The 18,503-nt window shown below is 31.9% G+C and overlaps 1 protein-coding gene across 1 annotated transcript; it reads right to left on the bottom strand.

Annotated features, from left to right (window-relative positions):
- Positions 1-571: 571 nt before the first annotated feature.
- On the bottom strand, positions 572-17,156 carry LOC134697810 (lysosome membrane protein 2-like). Its single transcript, XM_063560097.1, has 13 exons — positions 17,004-17,156; positions 13,110-13,270; positions 12,311-12,452; positions 11,427-11,636; positions 10,930-11,012; positions 10,503-10,552; positions 9,479-9,548; positions 8,831-9,003; positions 8,145-8,260; positions 7,270-7,343; positions 6,325-6,379; positions 5,696-5,813; positions 572-813 (listed from the first exon to the last, which is right to left on the bottom strand). The coding sequence occupies exons 1-13, from the start codon at positions 17,121-17,123 to the stop codon at positions 572-574; spliced, it is 1,614 nt and encodes a 537-aa protein (XP_063416167.1). The 5' UTR covers positions 17,124-17,156.
- Positions 17,157-18,503: the final 1,347 nt, after the last annotated feature.

The raw sequence follows: 18,503 nt of genomic DNA, 5'->3' as shown, positions 1-18,503 counted from the left end.
TATTCCTCGAACTGGTTTATCAGTCTACTGGTTTCTGGTCCGGCCACCATCTACCGTCGCAAAGCGGCTGGATCCTCGATCAGCCTTACAGCACCACCAACACCTTTAACAATAGCGTTATTCTGTTTATGAGCCTGGTATATTGCCATTAAAACATTAACAGTTGGGCCAAGGCTAAGTCAGACCTTGTAGAAACGTTATCTAACTGCGATTCGATATCAGGTCCATCTTCAATCATTTTCACCAACTGTAACAATGGAGGGAGTATGCTATCATCGATATCTTCAGAGACCAAGGATCCAGAAAAAGTTGTCTTCATTGTAGCTAATTGGCAACGAATCATTTCGAGCGTCTTTGCCATATGCATGGTGTCATTATAATCACAAGCAAACGATAAAGCTGGTCCTATATCTTTTTTAAACATCAAAAGTACATCTCTGCCCTTTGTGTGTGCTTCTTATTCTGGCATCTTTCGTAATAGCTTGTTCTTGAGTCCAGTAGAATGTACCTGTTCAGAAGAAGAACCAAGCTGTGCCAATCTTTCCTCGTACAGGTTTGCCAGGTCTTCTAATCAAAACACAACCGACTCTTCAGAGTTTCTTTGAGTTTCAAAATTGTATGTGACCAGCTCAGCTAATGCAGTTTCTTTCATTATGGTTTCCTCTTGTGTCCAACTGCTTTCGATCTCTGTTTGTCTCGTCCTTGATCTCTCTCTATTATATACAGCTGCGAGACAAGACGGGTGATACTTCATCTCTTGTGCTATAACATCACCACTACTCAGCTTTGCCAACAGTTGTTTATCCTGAAGAGCTGTTGCACAATCCACTAGTCATTGGTTTAGTTTCATTGTCATAGCCTCTCTAAAGACAGATAAAGGCGACTCTTTATCACAAATGAAACATTTATGCACATTTTTAACTGGATTTTGTTGTTGATCTTTAAAACGAGGAGTACACCTAAAAAATTTAGGAGACGTACAATCACGAGAACTTCCAAATGATATCGGTGATATATTTCGTTTCTGTGCTCTCTCAAGTTAAGTGTTATTGAACTTTATCCTACACAAATTATGGTACTTGGCATTTTCTTTTTTCATTTTGCTTTCAATGCCCTCTCCGTGGTTTAATCGCCGAATATCAAGAGGGATAGGGAGGGCATTTAGTTCATAAAAGAGAGGGATATTTTTGCCTAACATTGTATATCCTTCGTCTGACGATTTCAGTAGGTCTGTTGTGACCTCCTGACACAAACAACATTTTGTCCAATCAGTTTCCCATTAATCTACTGAAGAAGCTGATAAGCGATTTCTTTTCGCCATTTCAAAAATTTAGTAACTATTATAGACATTAGACATTTAGACATTATTTTATTTTACCAAGCATGGGCCCCTGTCAGGCAAGATACAAAAAATCATAATACAATGATTATATAGACATTAGTGAAATACACAATAAGTAATACACAAATGATAAATTGATAATATCAGCAATGTAGGATATAATTATGGTAAAAGACATTACATAAACAAAAGTAACCAACAATGAACTTATAGAACAATAACGCAATAGTATCTGAGCAATAAATAAATGCAACAGCAAACAAGAACCGAGTGAAACTAATCAACTATTAGAGAAGTGCACGAAGGAGTGTGTGTTTGTAACATGAATAAATTTACGCTACATAGAGAAACCTCACAAGTAATATTCTAGAAATTGTATAAAATTCAAGATTACTGTTCTTATTATGTTATTTTATGTATTAACAACATTATCATTATAGAATTGTGTTTATAATAATGATAGAATTCCTTCAAATCAATATCCGATCAGAATTGCAAATTAAACTTCGTAACTAAAAATATGAACTGCGGATAGACAAGTACCGAGCCACGTCTTATAACAATGAGAACACACACTCTCAAAAAGGTTTACTAGAATAAAATTGCGCCCTCTATTGGCCTATAACCTATCGAACCTAATGTAGTAATCGAAGATAAGTCAAAGATTTGTGGAATATAACAACTGACATAATTATTGTTATAAAACAGTCATATTCGGGATATTCATGACACCAGGAGTGGGTTATAGACCGATATTTGACCGAAAGTGATACTTTATCTTATATAACAATGATTTACTCCATTTTGAATACAATACAACTAAAACAAACCATAAATATGATGTCTTTCCGCTGTGAAGACGCCATTTCAAAAATCCAAGATGGCCGCCATGATCGGATGATTTTTTTTCGTGGCTACCCCCCTAATATGATTACATACACCTAAAGGCATGTTCTTACACAGTTTCATGCTTGTATCACTATTTGCATGATTAGTGTGGTAAGCTGCCTAACTATAGTATTATCTGTTGTTGTTTATATTACTCTGGTAAATGTCTATTGCATACCTAATCGGTTTCATAATTATACCCCCATTTTTTCTCCCTGTAACTGCCACAAACTCCAAAAGTATTCCATAAAAAAAAAGAAGATGTGATATGATTGCCGATGAGACCATTCACACAAAGAGACCAACTAATACATATATTAACAATATTAGTCCTGTACGGGCTTTAACAGGGGGTCTTATTGGGGGGTTCCGATCCTGGATCCAGCTTACTGTTTTGTCAGATTCCCGTATCCCGCTTACACTATGTACGTAAGCAATTCTATTTTTTTGTCATTTCCCAGGTCCCGCAAGACCTCATTTCCCGTTTTCACGACACAATAACTTGATTTTCCCGTGTCACGCTTACAAAAAATCGGCAATCCCGCGTCACGCTTAGACCCCAATGAGACCCACTTAACAATGAGAATAATCCACACTGTATAGTCTTCTATTCCGGACAAGGAAAGTGTTAAACAAACGAAAAATCTAACGTCCTGATTAATGTATAAAATAAATAAGAAAAAAAACCAATTATAGTATATGAAACAAACGACAACAACTGCATTACAGTCTTTGGCTTGAGACATGCACATTCAGAATGTGGTGGGGTTCAGTTTTTTAAAGGGGCACAAACCCTCCCCTAACCTGAGGCAGTGACTACCAGTGCAACAAGCTATATATCACATCAAGCGTTATCTCTTATCATCTTCATTTTCATCAACCATCACAAGACATGTTTTGATATTTCTACACATTTCACTCATGGACACAGGTCTGTACATGAAAGCTTCTGCTCAAAGTAAGTATGTTCTATTGAGCACACAGGTTTTCCGTTAAATGTGAAGACAAGGTATCTTATGAAGTACGAAGACATTTGTCCCTCGAAAAAAATGCCTTCAAACCATCCCTATTAATCCATCTTAGATTTAACAGAGATCTAATAGAAAATCTAATACTAATACTGGTAAGTGGTTTAGGAAGGTTTTATGACATTCATTTGCTTGTCTGTAAAGATGCCAGGGAAACCTTATAGGGGACATACACACCATCTTAAATTCTTTCAATGTCATCGTTGGCAACACTTATTAGATAGCATCACATCTAGTTCACTTTCCTATTGCCAAACATTCACACAATTTTCTTGTGCCATTTTCTGAGAACAGACTTAGCTGTATACAGTACTATCAATTAACCATAAAATGAATTGCAATAAATACGAAAGCATTGACTTAATTGAAGGACAATTCACCTGAATTTAGGTATTCTTCTGTAAAAATTTGTAGTTTCAGTGTGTTTTCTAATAAGCAGCAATAATTGTGAAAAACAAATGCAACGAGAAGTCTATCACTAAAAAAACCAACATTTTTGGGATAAAAAAATATTAATTATTCAGGTTTGTATATAAAAAAAACCATTACTAAGCCAAAACAGTATCGTTTGTATAACCTTGAGTGTAGAAATAGAAAAAATGTCAAAATTAAAATAATATATTATATAGGTGTGTGTTCGGTAGGGAGGTTAAATTAAAAAAAATATGCCATCTGTCACCGCACTAATTTACATGCAAGGTTTATTCTCTTGTGGTAATTTTCTTATAAGACCAACACATAATGTATCGACTTTTTACATATATATAATTTCACTTCTAAATAAAGAAGCTTATAATGCATTCACAAGCAATTGAATTAGGATTGACTAGAATATGATATATGCTGATCCATGTTATCAATACTAATGTAGATGATAAACAAAAGTAATATGTAAAGTCTGATTGAGGAGTAATTGGTTTTGCAATTTTCACACACTTTGTTTTGATGGACAACCGACTATTTGTCATTATCTTCATCTTGAAACATCACTTTTGGTTTTTGTCCTTTCCTGTTAGAATTGGATGATATTTTTTCATTGGGTTTGATCAGCTTTGAGTTTTCATTATTGTCTTCTTTATGCAAATCACTTGTAAAAGAGTCTTTTATCTGTTTGAAAGAGAAGGGAAAATGGATCAATGCTACAAAATGTACATATAATAACATTAACGGTACCAATTTTTCTGCACCAGATGCGCATTTCGACAATACATGTCTCTTCAGTATAATAATGGTCAAATGGTATTAAGGTGGTACCCAACACTACATGGAGATCACTGTAAAATCGGCTAAACGTTTTAATTATGTTGCCTTGTTAAGGGAATATTAAGCTTCTCAATGATCAAAATTCGTGTTTGTCAAACTGCAATATAACCAGTGTAATTTTTCTGATAAATTGGTTGGTTCAAATTTTTATTTTTTTGTCAAAGGGTCAAAGTAAATACTTTGCCAAAATTTTATGAAAATCAAACGAGCCAAATTAATTTTAGTGAGGGTGTTGGGTACCACCTTGAAAACATTTTTTTACAAGCAAAAGTTGATTATGCATGTATAGTGTAATTGCCTTAGTGGTCTTGATGACATCTTGCCTCAATTGCGAGAGGTAGTGAGTTCAAGTTTAAACTGTGTTAAACAGATCACTTGATAAGTTGCTTATCAAACAATTAATTTTGAATGTTGATCAGTGTTGTTTAAACAGTTTCAAGCTGTCTAAGATTATTTGTTGTTTTTCCCTATTATAGTAGTCATGAATTCAGCGGTTGTTTGCTAAACATGACAATTATTTGTACACATAATGGTTTAGGGGCAAGCTTAATAACGCCTCTTGGTGCAGGATTCTCTGGATGTGTTGAAGACCCATTGACATTTTTTACTCTTTGGTCGATTTGTGGTCTTTTTGACACATTCCCCATTTCTCATATATATTATGACATATGGACTGTCGATCGTCATATAATTTTCAACTAGAACAGATGAACACTTAATGCACAACCTTTTCTTTCTTAAAATTGAGAATGGAAATGTGGAATGTATCAAAGAGACAACAACCCGACCATAGAAAAAACAACAGCAGAAGGTCACCTACAGGTCTTCAATGTAACGAGAAATTCCCGCACCTGGAGGCGTCCTTCAGCTGGCCCCTAAACACATATATTCTAGTTCAGTGATAATGAACGCCATACTAATTTCCAAATTGTACACAAGACACTAAAATTAAAATAATTCAAGATAACATATCTGTTGTGCTATAGAATTGCAGTGAAGAAAGTTTCACAGTGTAGATCAACAATGGAAGAGATGTCCTTTTATTTAATCAACATTTAATAGTCATTATCGTTTTTCTCACCTTAGATACAGTTTGCTTAATGCCAAACTATGAATTTATTAAAGGTACTTACATTATTGAAGAGACATTTTTTGAAAGAAAATAAAAGCACACAGCCAGATAGCAAACAACCAGTTATAATGAAGGCATATTCTAATCCCTGAGCCAACTGTAATGGCTGCAATATTTCACTTTTAAACTTCTTGGCACTTTTGTCATCCAACCCAGCACTCTGCAAAGGAAAATATTGTTGTCTTTTGACATTTGGTAGAAAATATTTATGTTTGATGGTATAGTATGCAGGAAGCCAAATGTAAGGATAAATTTCACAATACATTTATATTTAACTGTTTTATTGACAAATTATATTGGATATTGCAAACAATGTTCATCGTATTGCAATCTATTGTGTGTGAATATAATTTATCTCTTTCAAGAGATGAGTTATTTTAACTGGTATAAAGATACACCACGATTTATCAAAATCCAATTTTATAAAATCAGAAAATTTCTATTGAATCTAATCAGTTTGGTAATGAATTTCATTTATTTTCAGAGATCAGATTAATAGAGTAAACAAAAAATAAAATTATGGACATTTCTTTGTTCGTCTTTTAGAATATAACAAAAACTAGAACCGGTACTTTCTCAAACAAAATCTCAAATACTTTTTACCATGACATTGTTTAAATTTTCATATGTATCTATATATAAATTGAAAAATACAATACATTTATACTAACCTCATTTACCCAAGCCATAGGTAAGTACAGACCATCTTTAAAACGTGCAGAATCTCTAAAAATCAGAACACAAATTATTGAACAAGAAGAACTGTTTTCGGTTTTCTATTTAACACATAGTTTAAAAAATCAGCAGATTTTCAACTGTACTTCAGATATTTGTTTATGAATTGATTTCCATGGAATACAACAGAAAGCTTTTTTAATGATAAATTCATTAAATAAATTCTGTTTGAAAGAAAAGTTGGGATCGGAAAGTTCACTTCTCCTTTTCTCCTCCGGACAACGAAATATTGTAAAAAGATAAAAGATAAAGATAAACTGAGTTCTGACTGCTGTTCCTTTTGTTTTCCTCTTATAGTTGATGTATTTCGATCGACCCGGATTTGTTTCTCTCAAACGATTTATGACTTTTGAACACATGTATACTACTGTTGTCTTTATTAAACAAAACATGTTTTGATGTATATTGAAATCGTCACCATCAAACCTGCATCCTTGATGAGATTTAAAATATATATATCCTTTTTTTGTATCGTGTCCATGTTTCCGAATAAACCGAAGACACAATCAAAGAAAAAAAAAACTACGTTTCATGTGAATCTTCTAACCATGAGTTGTCTCCATTTTGTTTGAACTCATAGTTGATCATGTAACTTGTTACTAATTGTAATACTAAACCGACTCTGGAGGCAAATAATTAACGACTGTAGACGGATATTTTGTTGATTTATTGGTTGCAGTCGTTATCTTTTTAACACATTTGTAGTGTTCGAAATACTGAGGAATAGACGAATTCTTAGATATATTTGGCAAAACCAAATTTGTTATCCGAGTGTCACTGAAGAGTCTTGTCTAGACGAAACGATTTTCTGGCGTGCAAAAGTTTAAGCCTGATATCTGATAAGTTTTGTGTCATGACCATGTTTTTAAGATCGATCATACCTGATATTCGTAACATTTTGTAAATATATGTTAATCTGTAGTCTTTTATTTATATTCATTACAATACCCGTCATCTAAAATAACAAACAATCAAAAATATATCCATGGGTAGTAAAATAGTTTAATGTTTATCAAAATGAAAATCCAGTGATTAAACTCGTAGAGATGTTTCAATCAAGGACAAGAGGACCGGATTTTTGTAACGAAATTGGAACCTATCTGTGATATCATTAAATAAAAATCACAAAAATACAAATCTCCGAGTAGATTTTAAACGAAAACGTCCTTAATTAATGGCAAAATAAAACGCTTAAACACATCAAACGAGTGGTCAACAACTGTCATATTCCTGACGCGGTACAGGCGACTTTAGCAGAAAATGATGGATTAAACCTGGTTTTAAAGCTAGCTAACCCTCTCACTTGTATGACAGTCGCAAACATTCCACCGTATTGACAACAGTGTGAGAAAAAAAACCCTGACATAAGAGGTAAACATGTAAATAAAAACCAAAAACATTGATTGTAAGAACGATAAAGTTATTTTGGTATCCAGTAAACTGAGAGAACAGCAAGTACTTCATCGTTGATTAATACTTTACAGAAACATATAAAAAAACCTATATTTTAAGGATTTCATTATTGATATGTGTCATTGGCGTATGTGCAGAGTTTCAAGGTGAATTGTCAATAATGGCGTATCACGCTTTTTTTTTTAAATTGATTTACCCAAAAGAATGTCATTATTCGGGTCTTTAACTAAGGACAGCAACATATTTGTCATTAAGGTAAGACATGTGTTTAGCTACGTTTTGTTGTTTGCAGATGTATATAGAATGAGAGTTTATAGACCTATTTAGTTAAACATTACTTTACCGGTTCTACATCTAGAATAGTTTGATGTATTATTGGTGTAGGATGTAGACCAATCACACTGTTTATAATTTCTGGATCTCCAGCGTAGAAATGTGGCTGTGACATATAGATGGGTGCTGTAAAAAATTAAACATACTAAATCAAAATAATGTGTATGCAGAATTTATCACCAACTAAGAATGGAGATTTTTTTTTAAATCAAATCTAAAGCCTTTTTTGTATCTACCAAATAAAACATTCAAAGTGTGCCTTGCTATATACAATACAATTGAAATTTTAGATAAGAGCTGTAAAATTTTGATAAATGAAACAACACTGCCGGAAAAATAAGTAGATATGAGGTAAACCTCATATGAATATGTTGAACGATGATTACAAAAAAAAGTATTTCAACAGACATACTAATGAGAGGTAGATGTCTAAAAAAAAAGAAGGAAAAAGGTGATTATTGTGTTTAACTCCAAATACATTATATTGTGTAAACATATTTGCGATTCAAGACACCGATGGCCCTTTTTCATATTTTTTTAAGGTCAAATTGTTTCGACATACAAATTCACTGATCAAAATATAATCTGAATATAGTCCTCCAAATATAGTATTAGATAACCTTTCAGTCTTTCATTATTTTGCACTTATGGTGAGATACTGTTTCAATGTATTAAAGTCGAGACTGAACAACAAACCATTTTGTTTAAACAAGCTTATGTTCTGCAATCCTGCAGGTGTGCAATGACCGTAAGGAGTACAAAATCCAGCATTATCGTCCGTTACAGCAAATAATTCATCTGGTATAACAAAGCTATATAATTGTATGTTCTTTATTGACTTCTCTCCTAAATAATCCAGGTAGAATGATCTGAAAATCAAAAGAAAAAAACCCGTATATTGTATTCCTTTGTGTTCTTCTAGTAAATGGTCGGTTTGCAACATCGGAAGAAAAATGTAGAGTTTAATGATAATATTTCACTGAAGAAAAAATATGGAAAAAACAAAATATTAATTAATGACATCTAATATTTAAAGACACGTTACAAAATACAAAGCAAAGAAACAGTAACGACTTTATTATTGTCTTTAATTTCAAAGCCACGTTTATATCTTCAGCACGGAGCAAAAATAAATACCTTGATGCAAAATCAAGATCTCGTGACTGCCACTGATTTGAGGAAAAGTATTTGTAAACGAAAATAACACTTTATTAATTTCGTACATGCGAAGTGCTTTCGTCGATATACCTTTAAGTTTTCTTAGTACATCTTGAGATATCGATAACGTTTTACCTGTGCATTGAAGAACAAAGATGTTAGGTGATATACATAGTTTGCACTCACCTGTACAAATCTGATGCAAACACATATAATATGTCTTTTGTCTTAACATCTGGATGGAAAAATCTGCCTTCTGCAAGAGATAACGTGTGCTTACATAGTTATGTTTTATTGACCAAAGATATGTAGGTCTGTGGATCCCCTTGATGTATTTTCAAGTTAATAAGAACAAACTCCCTCTCCTGTAAGCATAAGTCATAAAGGCACTAACAATACATGCCACGTCAGCTCCTGTCGAAAGGTATGCAGGTTAAAAGGGAAAACATTTGCACACTTAATGATGACCAAATGTGATGCTTAAACTGTGTTGAAAGCTGTATATATCATACACATGCTATAATAGATTGTTCATAAAATTGAGAATAGAAATGGGGAATGTGTCAAAGAGACAACAACCTGACCAAAGAGCAAACAACAGTTCACCAACATACATGTAATATATATTTATTTTTTTATAAAATTGTGATAAAATGTAATGTGTATAAATTTAATTAATTACTTTAGTAAATGAATTGTAATTTAATTAATTAGTTAAATTAATTGTACATTTCAAAAACTGTGTAAAGGTAATATATTTAATGGATTATGTTTGCAATATAATGTGTAATTTAATTAATAACATTCCAATATACTAGTTATTGGACTGATTTTCAGCTATTTCTTATTCTTATATAGAAACATTCCATCGCCCACCATTAGACATATACGTATCTTATGTTGTATGACATGCCAGAGATCATAATGGCGATTTTACTGGCAAAGTTAGAACCTTTCCTGATTTGCTTTTAAATTAGTTCAGTGCAGACTATTTGGTAGACTGTATCCTTTTGTCTCGTCTTGGACGTTAAGACCACTTGTTTTATTGTCTTTGCAGCGTCAAAGATCAAGAAATATTTTTTTTCAAAAATGTGTTATTGTGAAGCCAAATCCTTTTGACCATGTCAGTAATAGATTATTTATTGCAAATTTTCAAATGTATTTTCCTTTCCTCAAGAAAAAAATCAGCATTTTTTTAGTTACTTTATACCTGTTCCATTTATCATGCGACATGTTTTTGTTGTCCAATGTGGAAGCTCCCTGAAATAAAAACAAATACATAAAAGTCCATATCAATTATATAACAGCATAGCACTTTATGTCTGTGGATTTTTTTTAACGTAAAATAATAATATATATTTACTGAATCAAACAAACAAGCTGATTAAAATCCTGAATCAGCTTATACTTCTTGCTGTTATAAAAATATTTGAACGCCACCAAGCTCATGGCTTTTATTTATAAGCATGATTATACGTTTCACAAAACACCCTTTGAAAATAGAGAGCTGGAAACTTCAAAATTTAAAACCAATATGGGGTTAGTGCTGTCAAATTCAATATTTTATTTTACTTTAAAGTTTCTTGATGAATTCTCAACCCCTATTGTGCGTAATAATTGAATTCTTCTAGACATACTTTAACCTATTCCAGCGACTAATCTCTCCTAATTTTGACTTCTCCATAAAAACTGTGTATAAACCATCATCTGTATTATTTTTCTGAAATCATAAGAAATTATGTTAAAGCCTGAGTTGTATATATGGTTTTGAAGGCATTTTGCATGCAACCAAAACAAGTATAACTGCATTTTAATATTTACATGTTATTTGTAAATCCATTCTGGGACTACTATGTGTTATAGTAGTATCATATCAATTATAAATTCATATGAGCATGATTCTACGTTGATTTTTTTTCTACAGAATTTGTTTCCGCAATAAGAGAAAATAACTTTTAAGATATAATACTAGTAGATACAACAATGTAAATTGAATTAAGTTGTTTGAAACAGAATTTGCTGTCAAAAATTATTTTGATTGACAGCTAAACTATATTCACGATTTGTTTATTTTCTAAATGATAAATCAATAATAATTCTAGTTTGACCGATTTCATCACTTTCTAATACCTACTCCATAAAATAGTCCTATTCTAATATCAATGGTTTTATTGTATTTTTGTAGAATAGAATTAACTCTTTTTAAAAGCGGGTCTTCATATCCCCATAATAACTGGGAAACTGTATATTTAGTGAGTAGCTTGCTGTCGTCTGCTGCATCCAAAATAATTTCTGCTAACTCTGTTACATAACTATATTCTCGTTTAATAATGTCTGCCAGCGTCTAAAAAATAAATGTTTATTAATAAAAACAAAAATGAAAAACATGTCATAAAGAAAACATTACATGTATATCAGATGATTGTCTAAAACCAAATGTCGACGACATATTTTTGTGCTAACGTCCTCATAATAACAAATTACTATGACAATCAAGCACGAATAAAGAATGTTTTTTGTTTTGCTCTTCTCTGTAAATGTTAACTGTCCTTATAGCAATGTCTATTGACAAATTAACATGTGTGCCATCTTCAATCAATTCACTTAAAATTGATTTCTCTATCGACCACGAATAGATGTCAAATCTGACTCTGAAACGAGATGCAAACTATAAAAACTATAAAAAGCGTTTTGATCTATATTGTATGAATTTTCAAGTGCATTTTAATACGCGGTATAAATGGGCAATTCAGTGATAACATTTGTATAAAAAAATGCTGCATCATAATATAATTATAGGCAAATATCCATATAAATATACCGATAATATTCAAAACGACATAAAAAGATTAATGTTGATGTGTCTGTCTCTAATTAAGAACCTCGTTGGTGTCTGTAGTTATATCCAAAATCTATAATCAAGGTCTGTTGATATGGAATAGACGTTTGTTTGTTTATAGGTTGCTGTGACCTCTGTTTGTCACCTTTTTTCCCGACAAAACCATAATGTTGACTTACCATCATCAGGACATTTGCAGATGTGATAATATCAGACTCAGGTCCCACAGAAGCCTCTTCGTCAAATACGTAATACTGAAGCTCTCTATATGACACGGTTTTATTTGCATGATATGTGATGTTGTATTTCTGTCGATATTCCCTGGCAAAATGTTAAAAGAGTAATAACACCTGATTTACAAAGAAGTCATGAGTACATCGATTGATCTTTCTCTTGTTATAAAACATCAAATCTTTAAACCTGAAAATTGTTATTATCTCCAATTTCCTAGATGTGGTAACACTTTCAGATGTTTTTTTTGTCATGGAAATGAAATCTTTATTGCAACTATATTTAGTAAGTATTTTTAAAATACTAAGGCTTTTCTACCTCAGGAAAAGATTACCTTAGCTGTATTTGGAAAAACCTTTAGGAGTTTTGGTTCTCAATGCTCTTCAAATTTGTACTTTATTTGTACTTTTTAATTCTTTTTATTCGACCATCACTGATTAGTCTTTTGTAAACGAAACGTGCGTCTGACGTAAATACAAAATTTAATCCTGGTATCTATGAAGAGTTCATTCAGGCCACAACTTGGTTATATATTACTTCTTTTGTATTGCAATATCAATCCTTGAACTATTTGGTCTTTTTCTTGTTTAATTGCCATGTAAAATCTGAACATTTGGCTGATAAATTATTACACTTCCATGTAAAAAAGGTTATAACTTGAATCCAAACATTCCTGGGAAAGATTGATCCAGCGTACCAAATACAGTAAATCATCTTGACTTCAATTCATTAAGACAAATGTGATACCTATATGTGTAAGGTCCTCTCTCGGCAAGAAACGGCTTATCGCCTCTTTCTGTTACTTCTTCATGATTCTGAATATCAAACACCCAGACTTGAAAGTATGTTGTTACAGGATTTTCAACCCAATCATCGTATATCTTGGAACCCTTGTCGAGAGTCACTTCCTGTTTTGAAAAGAAAACAGTTTTTGAAATCAACTGACATACCTATATCTATATCTATTTTATCTATCTCTTATAAAATTTGTCTGGTGATTTTTGATAGTTTTGGTATCAAATGTATGGCGATCAGATCATATCAAGGCAAAAAGTACATTTTTTCCAGCTGGTTTTAACCCGTTTTATGAATTTTTTTACCAATATGCATATGGTACTGTATAAAAGTCCAATCTTTTAACTGTTTAAAAAGAAGACTTTTGGGGCGAAAGTTGTACATGTACATGAATATTAAACTAATTTAATGTTTTAAGAGGAAAACTTTCCCGGATTTAAAAAAGAATTCGCTATTTGTAAAGTTTAACTTGTTCTTATATCACATTTTCTTGTGCCTTTTTAAAATTCAAATCATATTTTCGTGGCGATTCTTCTGTAACTCTATATTCTTAAATGAGCCCTTTTGCCATTTCAAAATCTAATATTCCCTTAATGATGACAAAAGCAATAAAATATTTATAAAAGACATACGTTGATGAAGTTGAAACAGCCATGAACAGCCGTTGATGGGTACCTTATTATTAATTTTTTTTCATCGCAGTCATATATCAAAAAGCAAACAGGCCTACATTAAAACTAATATTGAAAATAAACTCTCTTCTTTTGGATACCGGTATAATATACTGAACGACTTTAGAAACGCAACACTAGATTATGCTTGTGTTATTTTTGAATGAATGTGTCAACGTCAAAAGCGATGACTGCCTGTTACTAACGCCAAAGTGATTGTCAGAAAGGTCAACAAATTCTGTCTGACATTTTTTGGTTCTGTTTTACACCTTCTGATTTTTTATTTGTTCAATCCATTAATTGGTTTTGGCAATTATGCGGTTGAAACTTGAGGGCTTTACAGGTTTTCCGTCAGTCAATTCTTTGGCAATGCAGTTCATGGGAAGCATTTATGGTATGAATCTCGCACTCGGCAATTTGGTTAGCAGTTGACGTTGCGTCCGTAAACATGATTGGCAAAGGACGTTGTATAATCAAATTCTGTTGATGTTTCATTGTCACTACACGTTGATCTGTTCATTGATGGCCGACAACAAATCTTGTCTACTTGTATCGTTGTCGGAAGGACAGTAGAACGAGTTTCTGAAGTCATACGGTATGGTTGCAGTACATTTATGCTTTCATGTTTGCAGTATTCATAAGGGCTAATTCAGTTTTTTTTTTTATTTCTCAGACTTGGCAAAATGGAGATGCAACATTCAAAAAAAAGTAAGTAAGGCAAAGGATTGAAAGAACTGTTTCACAAAGCCAAAAAACAGAAACAATCTTTCATGTGACCAAAATTTCGCTGTAAGAAATTCGTGCGACTTCAAAATTCGGTATTTTCAATAACCACAAGTAAGTGAGATTTTGATTTTTTTGTAAGGAGAAAAAAGCATGATAAGCATGAAAAGTAGTTGTAAGAGAATCAAAAAAGATTTGGTAAAATAAATCAACAAAACGAATGTTGCGTTTCTAAAGTCGTTCAGTATAGATCATCAAAAGTGAAATAAAAAAAAAGTGAAATTATAATTAATGTCATACCGAACATATAGGGTAGGAATCCTAAAATTTACAGAGTCTCTACCCGTATGAAAATTTCAACAGGAATTCAACTGGACTTCAACTTGACTTGAGTCTGACTTTGAAAATTCCAGTCTGACATGAGCCGTACACGTACTTTTTCATATACTTTGGTTATTTGCCAGCCGATATTTTCTTAAAAGGCCGACCGCACTTTTTGTAATACTGACAAGAAAATAAACATGGCTGGACTTTTGAGGAAAATTATTCTTTCTGTAGAATGATCAGCAGGATTTTTGTTTTAGAAAATTTGGCAGTCATTTGTGAGCAGGAATTTAGACTTTCCATCAGCCAAATCTGCCCTAACAGAAATAAAAAGTCTGTCACTAGGATTCTGTTCTATGGAAGGAACAATTTCTTTCAAAATAGAAAAAAGTTATAAATGAAAAAGTTATAATAATGAAATAATGATGATATCATATTTTTTTACAATATACTTTCAGATCAAATTATAAAATATGTTTTTTTTCCCTAGATTTCCAATTTCATTATAATTTATTAAATGGAAAGTTGTAATTTAATATAGATGACTTAATTTTGATTAAATTATATCCCAGTTAATATGTTTTCAACAATTATTTCACATTTTTTCTTTTCATGAAATAAAATCCCCTGGACAGGTCACAGGAAGTAGCATCTACACAGAGGTTGATCATGAGGCCATTTGAAGGATAACAAATTTCAAAATACATATATCTGCAATTACTATCACTTTTATTAAACATTTCATGATTGAATAAATTAATAATTGATTTTCTTTTTTAATATACCACATATTTAAAACTAAGACATATGCAAGAAGTCATAAGAAGAAAAAAATTTCACAGCTCCTCAAACAACATCATGTATTGCAATTATTATACAACAAAATTTGAATTTGGAATAAACAGGAAAATGTGTCTTTTTTCTTGAACAAAATGAGAATTTCACATTGAATGTAAAGCAAATGTTTGGAAGTAGTTCTTTTCACATTATATTAGAGAAGATGGATCCTTCTGACATGCACCAATTTCAATTTAGGAAGATTGCTGTTTGCATGTATTTTAGATTGCATATTCTGGTAACTACAATGTATTGAGTTCCACCATTTTGGTGATATTATCTGATATGCTCTATTTTCTTCAACATTATGATGAAATAATTACAACATTATAAATAGCTTAATTTTAATGTTTGAAGAGTAAAAAGAAAGAAAAAAAAACTACTTTAAATAGTTATTCATGATTTTCAAAGCTGTACTTTATTTTTATGCACTTTAAAGTTATTGAGCTTAATATATAATCATTATAATTATAACCACAAATTTTATAGAGTATATATAAGCATTTAGCTTCACAATTCCCAATTTCTTGGTTTTGCTAGTCAGACAGTAGAAAAAAAGAAAAAGAAATAAGCAGCATACATTATATATGCATTATGCCATCTGTTGTTTTTTTTAAGATTATAACAAGAGATGCATGATGCACATCAAATCAGAAGAATCCACCATCTGAAGAAAAAATAAGCAGTAGTGGTAAAGAGGGAGGGTTCTGCGGGGGTGACTCTCCATCCATTTGTAGTGGATCAGCCGCTGCTGAGATCTTCTTTAAAAGTCAAACTTTTAAGAGTTCAGCTGGACTTCTTAAAGTTCAGCCGAGCTTTGAAGTGTCCGGTTGAACTTTAAAGAGGCCACATTTTTGCCAGAAATGTCAGCTGGATTTTCTTTAGACGTACTTTTATGAAAGTCTCTGAACTGGACTCCTGCGAATTTAAATATTTCACGGTTTATTTCGCTGAAAGTCCAGCCGAGTTATCCATTATAAGCAATTTAAAGAAAAGTCCAAATGATTATTATGTTCCTCAGTACGGCTACGCGTCATGTTTTTCGTACGGGTAATGAAAAGACTTGAAATTATGCCGTTCTAAACTCTATAATGTCATTGTTTGTACTCCGCAGCAGAGTGCAAGCAACATGATTACCATCTTATGTTTATATAAATTTATGATAAATATATATAGTTATGCATGAAATATCCTTTCATTCGATTAGATAAGTTAGTGTATTTATAAATATACAGATAGATATGAAGATATGAAGATTCATGTATCGAATGAAAACGTGTTTTAAGCCTACCTTTTGTATCCTCTTTGGTAAAATTTCATGGTAAAGAATATCTACAATTCCGCCAATCAAAACCAACACAATGCCAAACATAAAACATCCTACTAGTTTTGTTGGCGTCAAGGATACCATATTTTCAATCGAAAATAAGTTAGTCGCGTGAACACCCTTATCACATAATTTAATTTATCCACATGGTGTGTGTTATTAATAATTATGTGTGACTTTGATTAGGGTTAACAGATTAGAGTGATTTAATTTTGGGAGAATGACATATAAAACTATTATTTTTTTTCAGTACCTAATAAGCAGTATTTTTAATAACTTGATACTGTAAACAATGTTATGGGATGCAACCTTAATTTATCCTGCGGGGCCTGTAAGAGTACTTATATGTATTCAAATGAAGTATGTTAGTGTGACAGAATTGATATGTTGATATATACCTTTAAAGCTAAAGTCCTGTCACAAATATCACAAGTGCGGGACGTTTCCATGTAGTGTAAAGATCAAACTATATAACACGTTAAGTCATCCGAAAAGCATGTCCAGCTACACTGGATTCCTACATTATTCAAGTATGATTCTGAGTTTACTAGTATATTCAGCATAGAAACCTTTGATTTCGACAAGGAGAGTTAAAGTACCCACGACATCGCAAAAAAGATGAGTAAATTGGAAAAATAAGTGCCATTTATTAATCTGTATTGTACACACCTCAGCGTCTAGATTAATAATAGAGAAAAATGGTGAAAGCAATATATGATAATTAATAGAAAAAAAATGAACAAAAATAAAAATTAATAAAAGATGGGTGTAAAAGCATAAAAAAATAACTGTAGGTAATTGACGAAAGGAACTAAGTAATGAAATGGTCGATGTACAGAATTAAGGAAACATATAATTGCATATAAAGAGAATTTTTAAAGTTAAATTATCTCCATTAATAAATTTAGAATAAGTTTAAATTTTAAGATAAAAAATAAAAGTCCTTATATTTTTATAATTCATAATTAAGAACCACCATCAAGACCCTCACAACTCAGTTTTCATCATAATGATAAAACCTGAGTCCTTATCAGCTTTGTCAAATGCAAGAATATCAAAACATTCTCCTTTTTATATTAACCATAGTAAAAATTGCTGTTATAGTAATTACTGTTGATATAACTATGAAACCATGTGTTACTATCAAAATATAGCGATACAGTCTATATTACTAAAGATATGTAACTGGTGCAGCTAACACTATTGTTAGAAGTACTTGTCATTGAATTGAAACAACAATCTTATCTTCACGTACTAGTATTGTGCCCAATTTTTATCATTAGTTTATACTATATCCGATCATGAATCTGTAATGAAATTAACAAATTGTTTTGGGGCATGGTAGGAAACTATTGGATGTTGTTTGGAACAGGGGCTTCCTGGATGGGTGCAAGACTTGTTAATTGGTAGCAGAGTATTTGGCTATTGAGTATAAAAATAACTTTCTGTTCATCTCTGTTTGCG

The sequence above is a fragment of the Mytilus trossulus genome, chromosome 14 (assembly GCF_036588685.1).
Source record: "Mytilus trossulus isolate FHL-02 chromosome 14, PNRI_Mtr1.1.1.hap1, whole genome shotgun sequence".
Lineage (NCBI taxonomy): Eukaryota > Metazoa > Mollusca > Bivalvia > Mytilida > Mytilidae > Mytilus > Mytilus trossulus.
The sequence above is the reverse complement of the archived record's forward strand: the minus strand, read 5'-3'. Positions and strand labels throughout refer to the sequence as shown.